Below are 18,460 nucleotides of genomic sequence, written 5' to 3' on the forward strand. Positions count from 1 at the left end.
ACACAGGTGAAGCTGGAATAGAAAAGAATTTTGAGATTATAGTGGATTCTCAGTTTACAGCAAATTACCACATAATTTTAAACTCTTAATTTTGGTAGGTTTAATGCCTCTTTTATCAGATTTTTTTCGTTTTTTTCTCCTCTGCCAAATATCCTTTGGGGGGAAGTATTAGAAGTCAAATACTGACCAGGAGGCAAGAAACAAGGATCTTAGAAAGATTAGAAGCTGAGTGAGCGATCTAGACCCTACGATTAAATTCATGTATCTTTCTGTTACCATTTCTCTTTCTCCCATCAAAACCAAAACCTTATTGTGTATTGCCTGAAGTTTGATGGCATCAGAATCATAATCTTTAGTTATGTTTATGTTGTAGAATTTTTAGCTGAGATTAGTGAAACATGGAACCCTTAATCTTTAATAGTGTATTATATGCCCTCTCTTATAAATTAACTAGCACCTACCAATTGGATGGTTGATCACTTAAAAATAGTGCTCTGCCAAAATATTGTTTTTCTTTTCTACTATCATACTCAGAATTGTGACATTCTGAGTAGATTTCTGGGGGGAAAATGTATAAGAAATATAGATTTTTAAAGCAATTTCTTCGTATTGGGAAGAATTACTGTTAAATTTGTCACAGCCACAGTTCTTTTATTGCTGCTGTTTCAGATATATCTTGTCATCCTTTAGAAGAAGAAAAAAAAGATGAAATTACTTACTTTGAGCAATTGATTAATTCTTCTTTCATAGTAGGAAAAGCCTCTAGAACCAATTAGTAAACTAACTTTACATCTTTTGTATTAATGTATTTTGAACAATTGAAAGAGTTAGCACTAGAAAATTTATTCTTAACAGGTTCTCAAAGAACCAGCAGTTTCTCAAAGAACCAAAAATTAAAAGTAAAAGTAGTATACAGGAGAAAAATTGAGCAAAATGTTGTATGATTGTTAACAAGTTCCTTCATCTATATGAGAAAATAGTATCTATCTTCCTAAGGGTATTATTATATAAATATTATATATTTATAATATATAATATAATATATATTATTATATAAAGTACTGGCACAAGTCGGCGCCTCGCTTGGTGCTCGTAAGCTGTAGGAGTAAATACAGAGTTCAGATAGTCTGTGTTCTACTTAGAATAGAGGTGAATCCCAGTGCTGCTTTGAACCTGACCAAGGATCCTGATGTACTTCCAGAATAGAATGGTTTGAGATTGGACTAGAGCTCATGACCACTCTAAATTTGAGTCTCACCACATTCCCTGAATAATGCTGGTAATCAGGTCATTATATATAAAAAAATAATCTACTTTTCTCTTGATTTTTTTTTTTTTTTTTGGACTTCTTTTGTGGTTTTCATAAAGAAGTATTTTTTGAGTGCTTACTACGTGCCAGGCACTGTTTGAAAGGTTTTGTTTATATTAATACTCATTTAACCCCCCAATGAAGTAGATACTCTCATTGATCCTGTTTTACAGATGAGGAAAGTGAGACATAGAGGAGTTAAGTAATTTGCTCCTAAGTTCACACAGCAGAGTGGAGGAATGGCTATTTCTTAGAATTCATTTATTGCTAAAACATCCTAAGAGTTAATTTGGAGAAAAAGGAGTATTCCAAAGAGATGAAGTCTGCATTGGCTCACTACCATGTAAATCAGACAAGACTTAGAACTTTAACTACTGGGTTTTCAATAAGAAATTTCAGGCTGCTATCTGTCTCAGCAAAAATATATGTGTATTTTTATCTGCTTGTGTAATATTGCCTCCTTCCGTGGGAGGAAACAGATTTGTGAAGCATATTATTTGTTGTTGGTCCCGGAAAATGAAACGCATGATCTGTAGCAGAATCAAGAGTTTTAAATTACCCTTTGTTCGTCTAAGAAGGTATAAAGCATATTATAAGTCTATATTTGTATAGTTATAAATATGCAAAATTTTTCTTAACTCTTTGCTAAAGAATAATTTGGAGAATTTATAGAAATGATGAAGCTAAGATTTGTGAGCCAAAAAGGCTATGATTTATTTTATTCACCTTTCAAATGTCATTCAAGAGCAAGTGATTATCATGTAACTTAGATTATTTCACCTTAGTCCAGCTCAGTATTGCCTAATGAAAATATTTAGAGAGCATAAACTGTAAGATGTGATGAGAATGGAAAAAATTTATTCCTATTTAGAAAACATTCTAGTAGGTGGTGTGGTGCATAGGGACTCACATTACAGAAATCTTTTAAATAATCACTGTGTATGTTTTTTATCAATTTGTTTTGCAGCGCAAGACTCATCAGTTTTTTGTAAAATCTTTTACTACTCCTACCAAATGTCATCAGTGTACCTCCTTGATGGTGGGTTTGATAAGACAGGGCTGTTCATGTGAAGGTAAGAACAAAATGGAGAGAAAATGTCACTTTAGAGTCATAACATTCACTACCTAAATTGTAACCAAATAACTTTATTCTCTTTAAAAGGCATATAAGTGTGTTTTACTTTATCATTTGCTTTTCTTTTGATAACAGGGTGGAGATAATAAACTGAGCACCTTGTCTGTTGAATGTGAGAGAAACTAGGCAGATATCCTCTAGATACATTTTTCAGGGGAGATATATTTTAATATGTTTCATTCATCTTTGTTTCATCTTCTGGGTGAATTTGTGGTCCCATAAAATCCATTAACCTACATGACAGAAGACATGAAAGTTATCCTTGAATCTATTTATTTAATTTTAACCTTGTTTATTATATTAGACAAATTATTATTGAAAAGTAGGCAACAAGGTACCTTTTCAGAAATATTAAATGTCTGCCACTATGCCTCAAAAGGTTTTATTCCTAATAATAGAAGTTTTTTCCTACCCATTCATTGATTCATCCATTGCTTGCTCATGGAAAGCTTGCTCTGTGCTTCTCGGCACCGGGGATTCAGTAGTGGATGGGGGCAAGAACAGAGGTCCTGCCCTCATGACACCCACATTCTGAGAGATGAGGGAGAAAAGATCAGGGGTCATTTGAACAGAAAACAAAGCGTGTTTATTTGGGCACCACTTTATTTTTCCTGGGACCTCTGAAATGAAAATGATTTAAGGGATAGCAGGATATATTGTTTGCTTGTGAATGCTTTAGAATTATACTTTTTTTTTTTTTTTTTTTTTTGGCTTTTTGTGACCGGTAAGGGGATCGCAACCCTTGGCTTGGTGTCATCCGCACCGCGCTCAGCCAGTGAGCACACCGGCCATTCCTATATAGGATCTGAACCCGCGGCAGGAGCGCTGCTGCGCTCCCAAGCGCTGCACTCTCCCGAGTGCGCCACGGGGCCGGCCCAGAATTATACTTTTTTTAATCGAATGAAACTTGCTGCTATAACACCATCTTATATATGATTTACTCTTTCTTATATATTATGAAAAAGGTAAGAAAATAGTTGCTAGTTCAAATTCTAATACAAGTTTCCATTTCTCAGCTCTTCTACTGCTGGGGTTGGAAGGGACCTTGAAGGGAATGTAGCTGATCCTTGTCAGATGTATGTGTTCCCTCTGTAATGTACTTCCAGTTAGCTTGTATTTGACTACTGTGAGTTAAGGGGAAAGTTAACAGCCTCTTAAGGTGGCAATACGTTCTGTGTTTGGTTAGTTCTCACAACTAAAGTGAAAGATTCAGATTGCGTTATCTTAACTAGTCCATTAGATACATTAGTTTAGAGCCAAAGAAAATGATCAAGGTTAAAAAAGTAGAGATTTGAGAATTATGAGTGTAGTAGGTCATGAATGTAGATGACATTATCTGGGAAGCACATATGCATTGAAAAGAAACTGAGTACAAGGACAGAGCCCGGGGAAGGAAAGTTAAGAGCAGGCAAAAGGAGAAGACACCCAAGTAATCTGAGAAGGAATAGCCTGTGTCATTGATGAGTTGTGACTGAAGCCAAGGAAGAGAATTTATACAGTTTTCAAGTTTGGCCTCATTTTGGTACTTAGCCAGTACTTGTGTATCATTTTTAAATGTTTTTTCGTAAGAATCCTGGGCAGCTACCTGGCTTTAGGGTCCTGGTCATTTTTTATACATCAGAATTATTTGCAATTCCATAGTAGGAATTTTTGAGATCTTTCCAGACTCTCTTTCCTTCCAGAGTCTTATACCATGAAATCATGCCTATTTTTTCTTCAAACCCTTTGAAGCCTGCCTTATAAAGCTGTGGGATTCCTTAGACTATCCCCAGCTTCTGCCTGACAGGCTTTCATAAATGTTATGATAATGTGGCTTCAGCCTCTAAAGATGCCTTCGTTTCTGTTTCTCCTTGGTTGATTGGAATTACGTCCAGTCTAGTGTACTTATTTTGTTGCTTCCACTGACCTTTGGAGGTAAAATTCTTGCTTGTTAGTAAAACAAATTATAACTTACTAGACACTCCTCTTAAATGTAACTTGGGAAGTTTGGATAATTTTTGACAGTCAATACTAAGCCATCTTGCCTCTCTGTTGGTTTCATAAAATCCGTCAGTGATATATAATCCATTTCCCCCTCGTGTATGTATTCCCACAGTAATATCCATTTAGTTCCTATCTTATTCTTTCCCCAGTATTCTCCAGGATCCACCCTTAGAGTAGAAATTGTCTAAATAGATAGTCTTATTCTATAACCCTTCCCAACAAACTTGCTTGTTTTTAAATATTTTAATCTTTAATTCTCACCCAACCAAGTCTCAATGAAACTTATGAATTTATTTTTATTTACCATCTTGTCTTAGAATGTCAAGTTTGCCACATTAATATCAAGTAAAGATATTGTGGCAGTAGTGTTAGTAATTAGGTGTACAGGCTCTGAGCCAGACTGACTGAGTCTGAATTCCAGCACTGCCACTTATGAGTTCTGTGACCCTGGGCAACTCCTGTGTAACACAGGGGTAATAATTGTACCTCTGTTAGATTGTTACAGAAAAATTAAAAACACTCAGTAAACTATTATTATTATCCTAGTAGTAGTTTTAAGTATATATAATATTAATAACTGCTAACATTTACCCTTAATTTATACCTTTTTAATCACTGAAAACTTTCATTTTCAAGAAGGATTGGTAAAGTTTGCCAGATGTAGCAAAGACATCAGGTACCTTAATGTCCATTAATGATCCTTGAAAAAGAAAGTTCAGGGCAGATACCGAGTTGCAGTGGGATGAAGAGCTAGAAAGAACTCCAGAAACCACTCTTTTAGGAATTCTAAGTTTAAATAGTGCATTTTATTCACAAGGTTACATGTTTTTTCTGTGAGTTTGCTTCTCATTTTGGTCACTAATAATAAAACAATGGTATTACAAATAACTTTTTAAAATTTACTATTTCTCATTGAAATTCTTATTGGTGAGCAAATAAACTAGCTCCCCAAAGGATAAAACAGTTGTTTGAAATAAAATCAGACAGGCATTCATATAGCATCTTACAAGCAATAAGTGCTCAGTGGATTTTCTCTTTATTAAAATGAGTTTTTATCATACATTGTTTCTTTTTTCCAAAGTGTGTGGATTCTCATGTCATATAACATGTGTAAACAAAGCTCCAACTGCTTGTCCAGTTCCTCCTGAGCAGACAAAAGGTCCCCTGGGTATAGATCCACAGAAGGGGATAGGAACAGCCTATGAAGGTCATGTCAGGGTAAGTGTGCTAGGTTGGGTTCAGGTGAATCTTTTTAGGTTTATTAATGAATTAAAATAAAATCCAGTCACTTTACGGACATAGTATTTGACAGCTAAAATTTATTTGGTAATTTTATTTCATCCAGAGTAATGATTTGAAAACAAAATCCTAGCCTCTACTTGGAAATAAATCTGAACTGTAGCGAATTTTTCTCTATTATCTCTATCTTGTGATAAACAGATGTTGAAATCTCCATAAAGGAGTCTTTGGCACCTGATCTTGCTGGAGAGGTACCATATGGTGTTATGAATTATGATATATTATCAAGGCATAATCTCATTATCTTGGGCTATATTTACAGTGTAAGCTGAATTTCCTCTTACTGCCAAATTTGACTTTTATGCTATTTAGAAAGAAAGCCATGAACATCATTTTAATGAATTACTAGTGAGAGTTAAAATGGTACCATTTAAAATTTTATCTGAATTTGCTCTTCAGTGTTTGAAGAGCATGATCTCACATTTTCTCATATGTCATTAACGATATACATGTCCCATCTGCTGCTTTACCAACCAAAGTGGCAGATTTATAACATATGGACATTATCTTCAGGTTTTCACCATGCAGTTACATATGTCATTAAAGGGGCTCTAATTGACATTTCATTTGAGTTGTTTTTGTTTGTTTGTTTGCCTTTCTGTGTCTCTAAAACAAAACTAAGATTCCTAAGCCAGCTGGTGTGAAGAAAGGGTGGCAAAGAGCACTGGCTGTAGTCTGTGACTTCAAACTCTTTCTGTACGACATTGCTGAAGGAAAAGCTTCTCAGCCCAGTGTGGTCATCAGCCAGGTGATTGACATGAGGTATGCTTTTGAAGATGGGATATTTGTATCTTGCAACACAGGAATTAAAAAGTTTCTGATTTTTCTTTTAATTTTACTGCCATGGTTTTATTTAAATAATTTAATTGCATGTTAGTTTTCTAGTTTACTAATATTGCTGTAGTAACATAATTAAAAACAGGAAGTAAGGTGTACTTGTAGGACAGGTTGGTATATTAGTGTGTTGAGTGTGTGGGGCGAGGAGTCAAGGAAAAGAAACTGGTGTTTGAGTCCAGAAGACCAGCTTAGAAGTTGCTGGGATCATGGAGGCTTAAAGCATGATGTTTATATCACCACCTGGAGGCTTAGTGTATAATTCCAATGTGAGAAGAGGAGATAAAAATCTCAAAATCAGACAGGCTCTTGGAAAACATAATGAATCAGTAAACGTTTAAGGAAGTACATCTCTTGAAGGTTTCCAGTCTCATTTTTGAGATTCTTCCCCTGCCCGTTGGAGTGCTCTCCTCGACCTCTTCTAACTCTGGGCGCTGTCCCTGAGTGGTCTGTCTTACCCTGTAGCTTCAGCCAGTGCCTCTGCACTGGCGACTCCCAGACAGGCACCTCCAGTTCAGATCCTTCCCTGTCGCTCAAAACCACAATTTTCAGCTATGTCTCCCATACCATTTCATTTCACACCAGCATCTCAAACATGTCTTCCCCCCAAATGTGGAGTATGAAGGGATAGATGCAAGAAATAACAGCAAGGAAAGTCTGGCAGAACCTGCTGAGGGGTCTGAATATCAAAAGATAGGGAGAGGGGTCAAAGGTAAGACAAGGTGTCGAGTCTTCAAGACCAAGGGAATGATGGTACCAATAACAAAATTAAAGAAATCACAGAGAATAAATTATTGGGGAAGAAATCTGTTTTAGATGTTGAAGAACAATAAAGTGCCAGATGAGCTGGGTTGAGGGCCCTTGAGATTTATTATGGAAGGCAAGAGGGTCTGCTGGAGCCTCTGGATACCCACCAGGGTGTAAATCCCAGTCTGCACGTGTACTTACTGGCCTGATGGCTTTGGGAAAGCCAGCAATTATTTCTAGCTCTTGCATAATGTACTGCTGTTAACTTATTCTTAATAAATTACTTTAGGCACTATCAAATACAATGGGGGAAAATCAAATTTTTTTAAAAATTGGATTTTGGTGTTTGAGGATTGCTTCATATGTTATTTGTATACACAGTCAAGCCATACACAGCCACATATACTAAGTTTTAATGTTTCACTTCTCTTTCAGGGATGAAGAATTTTCCGTGAGTTCAGTCTTGGCTTCTGATGTTATTCATGCAAGTCGAAAAGATATACCCTGTATATTTAGAGTAAGTGTGTGTGCCATAATTCTGTCATTGAATTATTTGTTTTTAATGAGTATGTTTTGCCTCTTTTAAAAATCTCATTTCAAAAATTGTGTTTTAGTCACCTCTTGTTTCTTAACAACTACTCCAAAACTTAGTAGCTTAAACCAACAACGGTTTATTATTTTTCACCACTCTGTGAGTCAGCTGTACAGTTCTTGTTGGTGTCAGCTGGGGTCATTTATGTGGCTGGACTCAGCTCACTTGGGGCTGGAACATCCAAAACTTCCTACTCCCACATCTGGGGCTTTGGTGCTGGCTATTAGCTGGGTGATCTCAGTTCTCCGCCTTGTGGACTCTCTCTTCATGTGGTCTCTAATCATTCAGTAGCCTGGCTGAGCCCGTGATGGCTGTCCTCCAGGAGAGTGAAAGAAGCTGCCTGGCCTTTTAAGGACTAGGCCCAAAACAGGCGTAATAACGCTTCTGCATTCTGTTGGTCAAGCACGTCATGGAGCTAGCCCAGATTTAAGGGGAGGGGAAAGAGGCTCCATCTCTTGATAAGAATGGAATTCCATAGGAGGAATTATTGGTGGCCATCTTTGGAGGTTTTTTACCACAATGCAATCTTGAGTTGGTGAATTAATACAGTAGAGGTTAAAAACAAACAAAATAACTATGGCCTGTGGTAATGCTTATCTGCTTAGTATTTGTCTATGAATCTTGTTTCTGAGGAATTCCAGACAAAGACTATACTTAGTTTCTTAGTTCTCAGATTGACAACTGTTTATTCTCCACCAGCCACCAAGGAGCCAACAGAGAGGCCCACTTACCTACAGCTGATTTTCATAGTATTATTTTATTGTCACTGCTCCTTAAATCAGTTTATATATATATATATAATTTAAAACTGTTCTGATTGTGAGTGCTATTTGTATGATGGTGAACCTTCATTTAAATACTAGCTCAAGTGATCTAATCTTCTCTAATGATAAGGTGGGTTATTGTTATGAAGTAACAGAATGTAAGAATTTCTGATTTTTTAAAACAAATTGAAAATCAGTATGGTGTAGTGCTTAAAAGCATAGACACAGGATCCCAGACTTGTAGTTGTCTGCCCTTGGAGAGATTATTTAATTTCCTGTATCACAGTTTTTTCATATGTAAAATAAGGATGTAATAACAATACCTATCTCATGAAGATGTTAAGAGGGTTTAATGAGTTAATACTTGTAAAATGCTTAGATCTACCTGGTGTTTAGTAATTACTCAATAAGCATTAGTTGTTGTTATGTGAGTATGTGTAATACATGTTTCAGTGATAGTGTGTTGATACTTTTATAGCAAGGAAGATGGAAGTGATACATTTCGAATGGTGTCTGCTACCTATGTTATGAATTTTAGTGTTAAAACTAATTATTCTGATTAGGAATAGCTAAACTCTGTTAAAGGTATCATTTAATGTTCATTTTATTGGTGAGTGCTAAGCAAACTAGTGTAATCATGAAACTAGCATAGGGGGTATCTGTTCTAATATCATGAATATTGATTGAATTGTTCCAGGTCACCGCTTCCCAGCTTTCAGCATCTAGTAGCAAATGCTCCATCCTGATGCTAGCAGATAGTGAGAACGAGAAGAGTAAGTGGGTAGGAGTGCTGAGTGAATTGCACAAGATTTTGAAGAAAAACAAGTTCAGAGATCGCTCCGTCTATGTTCCCAAAGAGGCTTATGACAGCACTCTACCCCTCATTAAAACAACCCAGGCAGCTGCAATCATAGGTATTAATTTATGACGTTTATCAAAGTATCATAATTGTTTACTAATCTACTTTGTGAGCAGGGACTGGCTTTCGTCTAGAAATCCCCAGTGTCCAGCATAATATGCATTATATCACAGACACTCAGTAAATGTTTACTGAATAAACAGAGACCTCTATCAAGTCTTTGTTTTTCAGTAAACAAGAGTAAGTAACTTTCAAAGTGACATTTTCTTCTGAAAAAGCAACAGTGCTAGAGATTAACCTACTAATCTTTTTTCTGCTTGTTTGACTTAGAACAGGTTAATTTCTTAAAGCATAAGTTTCACATGTAAAATGTAGATGCTAATTACCTTGCTAAGGTTGTTGGGATGTTTAAATAAGATGGGATACATAACAAAGAGTGCCCTGCATATAAAAAGCCCTCAATAAATGTCAGCCTGTGTGTGTGGAAGTTCAAATTTTTGCCATATTCTTACATATGAATCTGACTCTTTTGTTACTTTCTAGTTAATACTGAAAAGTTTAATGAATAGGGTTGAATTGCGTTTCACAATTTTACCCTCCCAAAACAAGAAATGGAACTTGACCCAGGGCACTGACAAACTAGGTTTTTAATTTTTTTCACCATTTATTGAATAAACATTTGCTTCTTTTTTAGGTATTGATATGCATTATTTTGTAATGATTGTCCTATTTAAAAAGACCTGACATATTTACTACTGTAATCTGAAAGGAAATTTAACAATGTAAATTGTTACTGTTATATTTTGATTTTAACTTATTGTATCTATTTACATCTTTGCACCACATTTTCTTATTACTGGCTTATTCTATTAGCTTTACATGGTTTTTACCTAATAAAAATGTTTCATATTTATGTCTTACATAGATCATGAAAGGATAGCATTGGGAAATGAAGAAGGGTTATTTGTTGTGCATGTCACCAAAGATGGTAAGAGAAATCTTAGTTATTTTGGAGTAATTTTAAATCATGTGTTGTTAGAAGATTCTTAATGCTAGGTTCTAAATTCTAAAACAGCAGGATTTGCTCTTACTCTATAACTGAAATTTTTCAGACCTAATTTGATGTTTATAAATCAAAAAAATATTTTTAAATTTCTGTTATCCCCTTGAGTTCTAAAACTTCAACGGTGTATTGTCTTTATTATGTCATTTTATGTAACCGTTCTGCTGTACAAATTCAGATTACATTTCTAAAGATGGTACATGAAAAAAATATGACTCGATTATCCCATTGTTTTATTAGTACTGTAAGTGGTAATCACTATTAAAATGTGTTTGTTTGGGTTTTTTTCCCCGCAGTCCAATACAACAGTTTTTTTTTTTCCTAGGGAGAAACTAAATGCTGGGTGAAATAAAGAGAATTCAATTTAATTTGGTATTCATAAACACAGTGTTCTAAGTTCCATCTTTATATCAAGCCAGATCATGGGAAAACAATGCATTTAAACTTTATTAGTTTGTTACCCATAGAAACACCTCCAGAGAAATAGGAGTTACTCAGTTGCTCAGTTTTTAAAAATAGGGACCTCATGGTGAAGTTCCCTAGAATTTAGTGCCAGTAAAAAAGTTTTTCCTTGGAGATTTGGCATGCTTTTACATAAGAACCCTTTGCCTTGGTTGCCAGAAATCTCAGTGCTAAATTTAATACCTACTGTAGGTGAGTTAAATTATCTCAAAATGGGGTTAATTATCTTCCTTCTTCTCTGTGATTTCTAGTCTCTTATTCTCCTATGTGTGTTATGTGTGTCTTTAAGTTGACTGATATCCTTTCAGTATAATTGGGATATGATTAATAAATAGGCAAAACTATCTTGCATTTGACTTATTATTATTTCTCTATATAGAAATTATTAGAGTTGGAGACAATAAGAAGATTCATCAGGTTGAACTCATTCCAAATGATCAGCTTGTCGCTGTGATCTCAGGACGAAATCGTCATGTACGACTTTTTCCCATGTCAGCTTTGGACGGGCGAGAGACAGATTTTTACAAGCTGGCAGAGACTAAAGGGTGTCAAACCATAACCTCTGGAAGGGTGCACCATGGAGCTGTCACGTGCCTGTGTGTGGCTATGAAAAGGCAGGTCCTCTGTTATGAACTATTTCAGAGCAAGACTCGTCACAGGAAATTTAAGGAAATTCAAGTCCCGTATAATGTCCAGTGGATGGCAATCTTCAGTGAACAACTCTGTGTGGGATTCCAGTCAGGATTTCTGAGATACCCCCTGAATGGAGAAGGAAGTCCATACAGTCTGCTCCATTCCAGTGACCACACACTATCATTTATTGCACATCAGCCAATGGATGCCATCTGCGCAGTTGAGATCTCCAGTAAAGAGTACCTGCTGTGTTTTAACAGCATTGGGATATACACTGACTGCCAGGGCCGAAGATCTAGACAACAAGAACTGATGTGGCCAGCAAATCCCTCCTCTTGTTGTAAGATTTTCTTTCTTATGGCTGGCTTGTCTTTATGTCTGTTTCCTTTCTTTTTCCTTCTACTTCATCTTCTAAATGTAGTCATTATTAATGACAGGTTTTTTTTAAGTCATCCTTAAGGTTTTTCCTATGTATTAATTATGTTGTTCACGTAACGTACCCATATGTAGTTAGATCTGAGAGGACAGGGTCGACATTAACATGCACATAATTGAAATTCATCTTTCTGTGGAATATTTTACTGAGATGGATTTTTTTAATCCCATGTTGTTATATTTTGAAATAACCCTAACTAGTTGTCTTCTTTGTCCCCCAAAATACAGTGCTTATAAGCCTCAGTAGCTCATAGGACTTATTCTGGAGAGGCAGTTACTTAGTGAATTATTCAATCAGTTATGTAAAGGTTTAATGTAGCATCTGTAAGAAGTGTTTAGTGTTACATTTATATCTAGATAAGTAGATTTTTAAATGCTTATTTCACTCTCAAATTTTAAGACATTAATAAATTATTGAATACTTTTAATTATTGAATACTTTTATTGAGTATAATTGTATTGAATTTTATAATTCAATTATTATTGAATGCATGCTATTTCACTGTATGAGATATAACAGTGAGTGAAACAGACACAGTATTACCCTCAAAGAGCATAGAGCTCAGTAGATATAATAAGTGTTATGATAGCAGTCCAAAGTTCTACAGAAGCACATAGGAGGATTATCTAATCCAAATGGTTTTGTGTTCAGTGGCAGACACTTGAGCATGTTTAAGTGCAGAAGGGAAAGAGCCACTAGGGAACTACTAGGAAAAGCCTGACTATATGGGAAGTACAGCAACTAGAGTACGATCCCCAGGAAGGCCAGAGAGGATGGGATTCACAACACAGGTGGAAGGATTATTTGGGGTTAAGAGGCGTGAAACCTCTTCTGTTTTAATAAGTTGGGAGGAGAAACAATGGGTCCAGTCAAGTTTAAAGGTTCAGTGGAAGAAAGTTTAGGAGGGCAATACATTCTTATTATAAGAAAATTAGAAAATCTAGATAAAAAGAGAAATACCCCTAAGCCTACTCACCCAGACTTAACTTCTTTTTTTTTTTTTTTGTCCTTTTCTTTTCGTGACCGCGCTCAGCCAGTGAGCGCACCGGCCATCCCTATATAGGATCTGAACCCGTGGTGGGAGCGCAGCTGCGCACCCAGCACCGCACTCTCCCGAGTGCGCCACGGGGTCGGCCCCAGACTTAACTATTTTTAATGATTTGTTTCTTCTGAAATATATACTCTTACCTGTGACATCATACACAGAATGAACACTGGTCTGTAGCCAAGTCAGATAATTCAAAGTATTCCTTCTAATGTGGAGTAAGATTGGTATATCTGACTTTTATGTATAGCTTTGCCAATAATTCCATTTGTAACCTTAGTTTAGGCAAATCATTTAATCTATCTTTTTCTTATGTCGCCTTTTATTATATTCATTCTTTCAACAAGAATATGAGGGTACTTCAAAAGTTCATGGAAAAAAATAGAATTAAAAGATAATATAAGATAATATTGTATATCGAACATCTACCCTTTCATGTAACTGTGCTAAGATGCTTTATCATACATCCATAACTAGGGCTAGGACACTTACCTGAAGATTCCTCTACTTCGTAAGCTTGTTTCACTGTCAATAACTATTTTAGGAATCAAATACTTTATAATGTAATGAAATTTCTTTATAAAACTAGTATTGGTCAAGGGAATGTCATACCCTTGGTGTTAACAGAATCCTTCTGTTTTATAATGGCTATATAATCTGAACCATGGTATATTAATTCTTCATTTATGATTTATGTTTTGTTTACTTCAAAATGTTTTGATGTGGCTTTTAAATAATAACAATAGGATTTTGATGGGAATCCACTCTATAACTTTTCAGCATAAGCCTTTCAAAATGTTTTGGGTTTAATAGTTTTCATCACTCCCTTGTCCCAGGTTACAACGCCCCATATCTCTCAGTGTATAGTGAGAATGCGGTCGATGTCTTCGATGTGAACTCCATGGAATGGATTCAGACTCTTCCTCTCAAAAAGGTAATTTAATGTTAAAATATGGGCTAAGGCAACAAATGAGCAAGTGAAAACACTAATGTGACTAGCTATTTTTCATTAATTTAGCATTTTCTGGCACACATAATTGGTACTTAGCTAAGAATAAGAAAATAGAAACAAAAATCAAGCTGGTTAATTTTATTGTAAGTAGCTCAACACCATACTGTTTTTATTACGTTTAGTTTCTCTGTTTAAAGTATAATTGTTATCATGACAAACAAGTAGAATATATCCTACAACCTGAAATGGCAGAGTTATTTTCCACTTTTGGATTAAGGAGCTCTGAGGGCGTACATGATTATTATTAGTTGTCACTGTTTTTCACATAATGGTATGCAGTGTTTAATCCTGTGAGTACAGACTTCACAGGCTAGAGAAGTGGTTGAGCTTTGAACCAATACCGTTTGTGTCTCGTGATTAAAAAATAAAGGCTTGACATTTTCCTAGTAAAACATAATATTTATCCTTAGTATTTCCCCATGTTTCCATAACATAAACAGAATTTTTACAAGTATACAACTGCTATTTTGCAAAAACGAGGAGCAATAGTTTCGTATAAATATATATGTGTAGCATGTATCATTAGTTAAGGGGTAGGGTTTGAGGAACAGGTGAAAGAAAATAGCCAAGATCATCTATCAAAATATGCACCAGTTTTAAACCACATCAGCAATGAAAAAGGCTCTTGTACATGCTGTCACATTATATAAAGCAACTGCAGATGGTCCTCTAGTTTGTAAGTTTGGGTTAGATACAGTTAGTTTTCTGTTTTATTTTTATCATATAATTTTTGTATATAAAAAAATATATGACCTTTATGAAGCATAATAATGAACTTAAGAGCCAGAACATTACTAACGCCACTGCATCCGCCTCTGTACCTCTCCCTTGTCTCAGACGCCTGTTTTTCCCCAGAGAAAAATCACTATCCTGAATGTTGTACTTATCATTCCCTTGCTTTTCTTAAAATATAGGATTGGCATATTTAAATATTCCTAAGTAATATATTGTTTAGTTTTGAGCTTTATAAAAATGTTATGAGGTATTATCTTGCCTGCCTTGTTTTCTTTACTCATTTACTGTGTTTCTAAGATTTACTGCTTTTCACAACCATAAAATATTCTGTTTGGGTGAATATATCACTATTTATCCATTCTCTGATTGTAGACATTTGAATTATTTCCTAACATTTTGTTATTGTCAGTTTTGCATATGTGTTTTGGTGTATGTATGCAGGAGTTTCTTTAAGTCATATGCCTGGGAGTGGAATTGATGGGACATGAGGAATGTAATTGTTCAGCTGTAGGAGATAGTGTTATATTTTTTTCCATAGTAATTGAACCAGTTGACACTCCCATCACTATTACATAAGAGTTCTTTCTGACCCACATCTTCTCTAACACTTCATGGTCAGAATTCTCAGTTTTTGTAGATAGTTATAGAGTACTTTGTCACTGAAGTATTAATTTGCATGTCCCCAATTAACTACGTGATTGAGAATCTTTGTATGTTTCTTTATCATTCATATTTCCTCTTCTACATAGTGCCTGGTCCCATATTTTGCTCATTTTTCTGTTGGATTGGCCATCTTTTTCTTATTGATTTATTGGAATTCTTTATATATTGTGAATACTGGCTTAATAATGGATGTGATCAGTCTTTTCCTTGTTTGTGTCCTATCTGTTCTTTTGTATTTTACTGAAGTTATTAGTTTTAATGTAGTTAAATTTATCTTTCTTATCCTCTCCATTTGTCTTTTTTTTTTTCCTCTTAAGAAACTCTTTTCTACCTCAGGGTGATAAAGATATGGCCTTTATTATCCTCCAAATTTTTTAAAGCTTTGCCTACTGCATATATGTCTTTAATCCATTTGGAATTGATTTTTCTGTGTGTTGTATGAAGTAGGGATTCAATTTTATTGGTTTTATATAACCAGTTGCTTCATCACCATTTACTGACAGTCCTCTTTTGCCCAGTCATCTACCCTTTCATCTATATACCATATGTGTGCATTTAATTTTTGGTAGTAAGAAAGAATTCATAAGGCAGCTAGGTTGATATCTTATATAGTTATCTGGTCACTAATTGCTTTAAAAGTTATATTTAAGGTTTAAATGTATTTCTACTTATTTATTTATTTGCCCAGGATATTCTTGCTTTAAAATGTTATCATTATAAGTTTGTTTGTTCAAATTAGATATTATACCTTTCCAGTCAAAATTATTGTTAAATTTTTGTTGATTTTTGTGAGAGGGCTATATTTTGAAGTACATAAATGAAAGGTCTTCATAGTGTGTGCTTTATAAGTAGGCTACAGGCTTTATGATTTGATTTTTAAAGGTTTTGTTGAATTACTAATTGTATTTTTACTATTTTAGGTTCGACCCTTAAACAGTGAAGGATCATTAAATCTTTTAGGGTTGGAGACAATTAGATTAATATATTTCAAAAATAAAATGGCAGGTAAGAGAATACGTATATTAATAGGATTGCTTCAATGAAAATATTATCTCGAAGCTGATTGCCCAAGGTCATATGAGTAATAAGTGCCAGAGTCTAGATTTAAACTCAGAAGTACTTTGCTCCAAAGTCTGTGATCTTGGCCACTGTCACACTTTTTTTTTTTTTAAGTATGAAATGCTTCACGAACTTGCATGTCATCCTTGCTCAGGGGCCATGCTAATCTTCTCTGTACCATTCCAATTGTAGTATATGTCCTATCGAAGTAAGCACTAATCACACTCTTTCAATATTTAAAATAAACTGGACAAAAAGTCATGTAAGCTTGCATAGCTGTATGTAAGCAAAGTATTTGATTCTGACATACCTTGTTATCTTTCTGTGGAGTACCTAGGTAAATAGAGGAAGCCTAGCTGAATATATCTTCTATACTTTCAATACTGTAGAACCTAACCAAAATTTGTAGCGCTAGAATTATGAACACTCATCCAGAGTTTCAGTTTGGGACTTTGGGAATACATTCCTGCCAATGCAAAGGGCTTAACATTTCTGAAGTGCTGATGATAATGTGGGAGGGAAGTCACGGAAGTGCCCAGAATCAGGAGGGGGATGGAAGCCCTGGCTGTTACAGACAAGAGGAGGCCATTTGGTCAGTGACCAGGTACTGAGGTGAGACTGTCCAATAGACCACACATATAAAATGCCAGGGAGGCTGTCCACCTGTAATTAAATGTTGTTTGCCAGTGTGCCTGAACAGTTAAAATCTCACTTTTACCAAATATGGCCTCTTCTTTTTACCAAATATGGACTCTTCTATATAATAAAGTCTTTCTCATGCCTTAGCAATAAATTTCTGCATAACAGAGGTATTCATAAATGTCTAATCTATTGTGGTGGATCTGTTTAGTGAAGATTTATTTATGGTATATTATGTATTTAAAATAATAATTTAAATTGACTTAAGCATAAGTAAAAACATTGTTTTCAAGAAAATACATTGATATGTTTATACTAAAATGAAAAGTTTGTACCAGTTATCTTTGGGTAGTGGGATTGTTATCTTCTTGATACTTTTCTTTCCCACCCCCATTCCTCCAATAAATTTGTATGTTCTACTACCAAAAAAAAAAAAAATCCATCAAAAGTTTACTTGTTTTTCATTGTTTTTATTTTGTTTTTAAGTACTGAAATACACAAATTGCTTGGCTTTGGTACTTTCCCTTGGAACCAGAGGTTTCTTGGTTTACAGCCTGGAGACTGTAGCAGAAGGCTATGTTAAGAAGATGTCCCAATATCACTTGAGAAAGCATATTCAGGTTTTCACAGTGATTCCCCCTCCATCCAAGATGGATTTGTGAAGCTAATGAAACTTGAGTTTTAGTTCCTTTACGTCCAAGATGCTATACTTAATTTACTGCAGATAGTTGTATAAGATTGGATCCACCTGGTTCTCACTGTATGTGTGACCGTTCTGCTCATAAAGTGTGTCCATACCCATTTTGTGTCTGTAGGACCAAACGTATTCCAACTTGTCTTTTCCAGGCGTCCATCTTTCTGCTGTAGGCTAAGAGTAGAGGAGGAGCCTGGAGAAGGAAGACCTGACAGAATTTCAGTGATAAAGGAAGGAAATCCCATTTCCAAGAGTCTTTTCTTTTTCTGTGTCTTGCTTTCTCCTCCCAGGAGGTCAAAGTGCTCCCACAGCCCTCTTGCTGTCCAGAACCTCCCATTGCCACCATAACTCACAAGACCTGCTTTACCCTTCTAATTCTCAAATTCCAAAATTGTGTCTCACATTCTCACCCACTTTAAAAATTCTGTCCTTTTGATATTTGTCATCAGGAAAGCAATGTGATTAAGCCTCGTTATTACACAACATGGAGAATGTTG

General features: G+C 35.3%; 1 protein-coding gene and 1 non-coding gene across 17 annotated transcripts in view; one reads left to right on the plus strand and one right to left on the minus strand.

The window, feature by feature from the left end:
- Positions 1-18,460, plus strand: part of CDC42BPA (CDC42 binding protein kinase alpha) — a 302,649-nt gene that overhangs the window by 268,757 nt on the left and 15,432 nt on the right. For all 16 annotated transcript variants that reach the window (XR_010022324.1, XM_063082833.1, XM_063082832.1 and 13 more), the window contains 9 exons: positions 2,277-2,382; positions 5,509-5,645; positions 6,349-6,488; positions 7,743-7,824; positions 9,361-9,577; positions 10,448-10,510; positions 11,427-12,020; positions 13,998-14,095; positions 16,492-16,576. Coding sequence is in view for 15 of the 16 variants with exons in the window: in XM_063082833.1 (XP_062938903.1) it covers positions 2,277-2,382; positions 5,509-5,645; positions 6,349-6,488; positions 7,743-7,824; positions 9,361-9,577; positions 10,448-10,510; positions 11,427-12,020; positions 13,998-14,095; positions 16,492-16,576 (1,522 nt within the window). In the remaining variant the exon portion in view is untranslated. The remainder of the gene's footprint in view (positions 1-2,276; positions 2,383-5,508; positions 5,646-6,348; positions 6,489-7,742; positions 7,825-9,360; positions 9,578-10,447; positions 10,511-11,426; positions 12,021-13,997; positions 14,096-16,491; positions 16,577-18,460) is intronic.
- Positions 16,740-16,844, minus strand: LOC134366536 (U6 spliceosomal RNA). Its single transcript, XR_010022333.1, has one exon. It is a non-coding gene; the product is annotated as a U6 spliceosomal RNA (small nuclear RNA).

Source organism: Cynocephalus volans, chromosome 18, assembly GCF_027409185.1.
Source record: "Cynocephalus volans isolate mCynVol1 chromosome 18, mCynVol1.pri, whole genome shotgun sequence".
Taxonomy (NCBI): domain Eukaryota; kingdom Metazoa; phylum Chordata; class Mammalia; order Dermoptera; family Cynocephalidae; genus Cynocephalus; species Cynocephalus volans.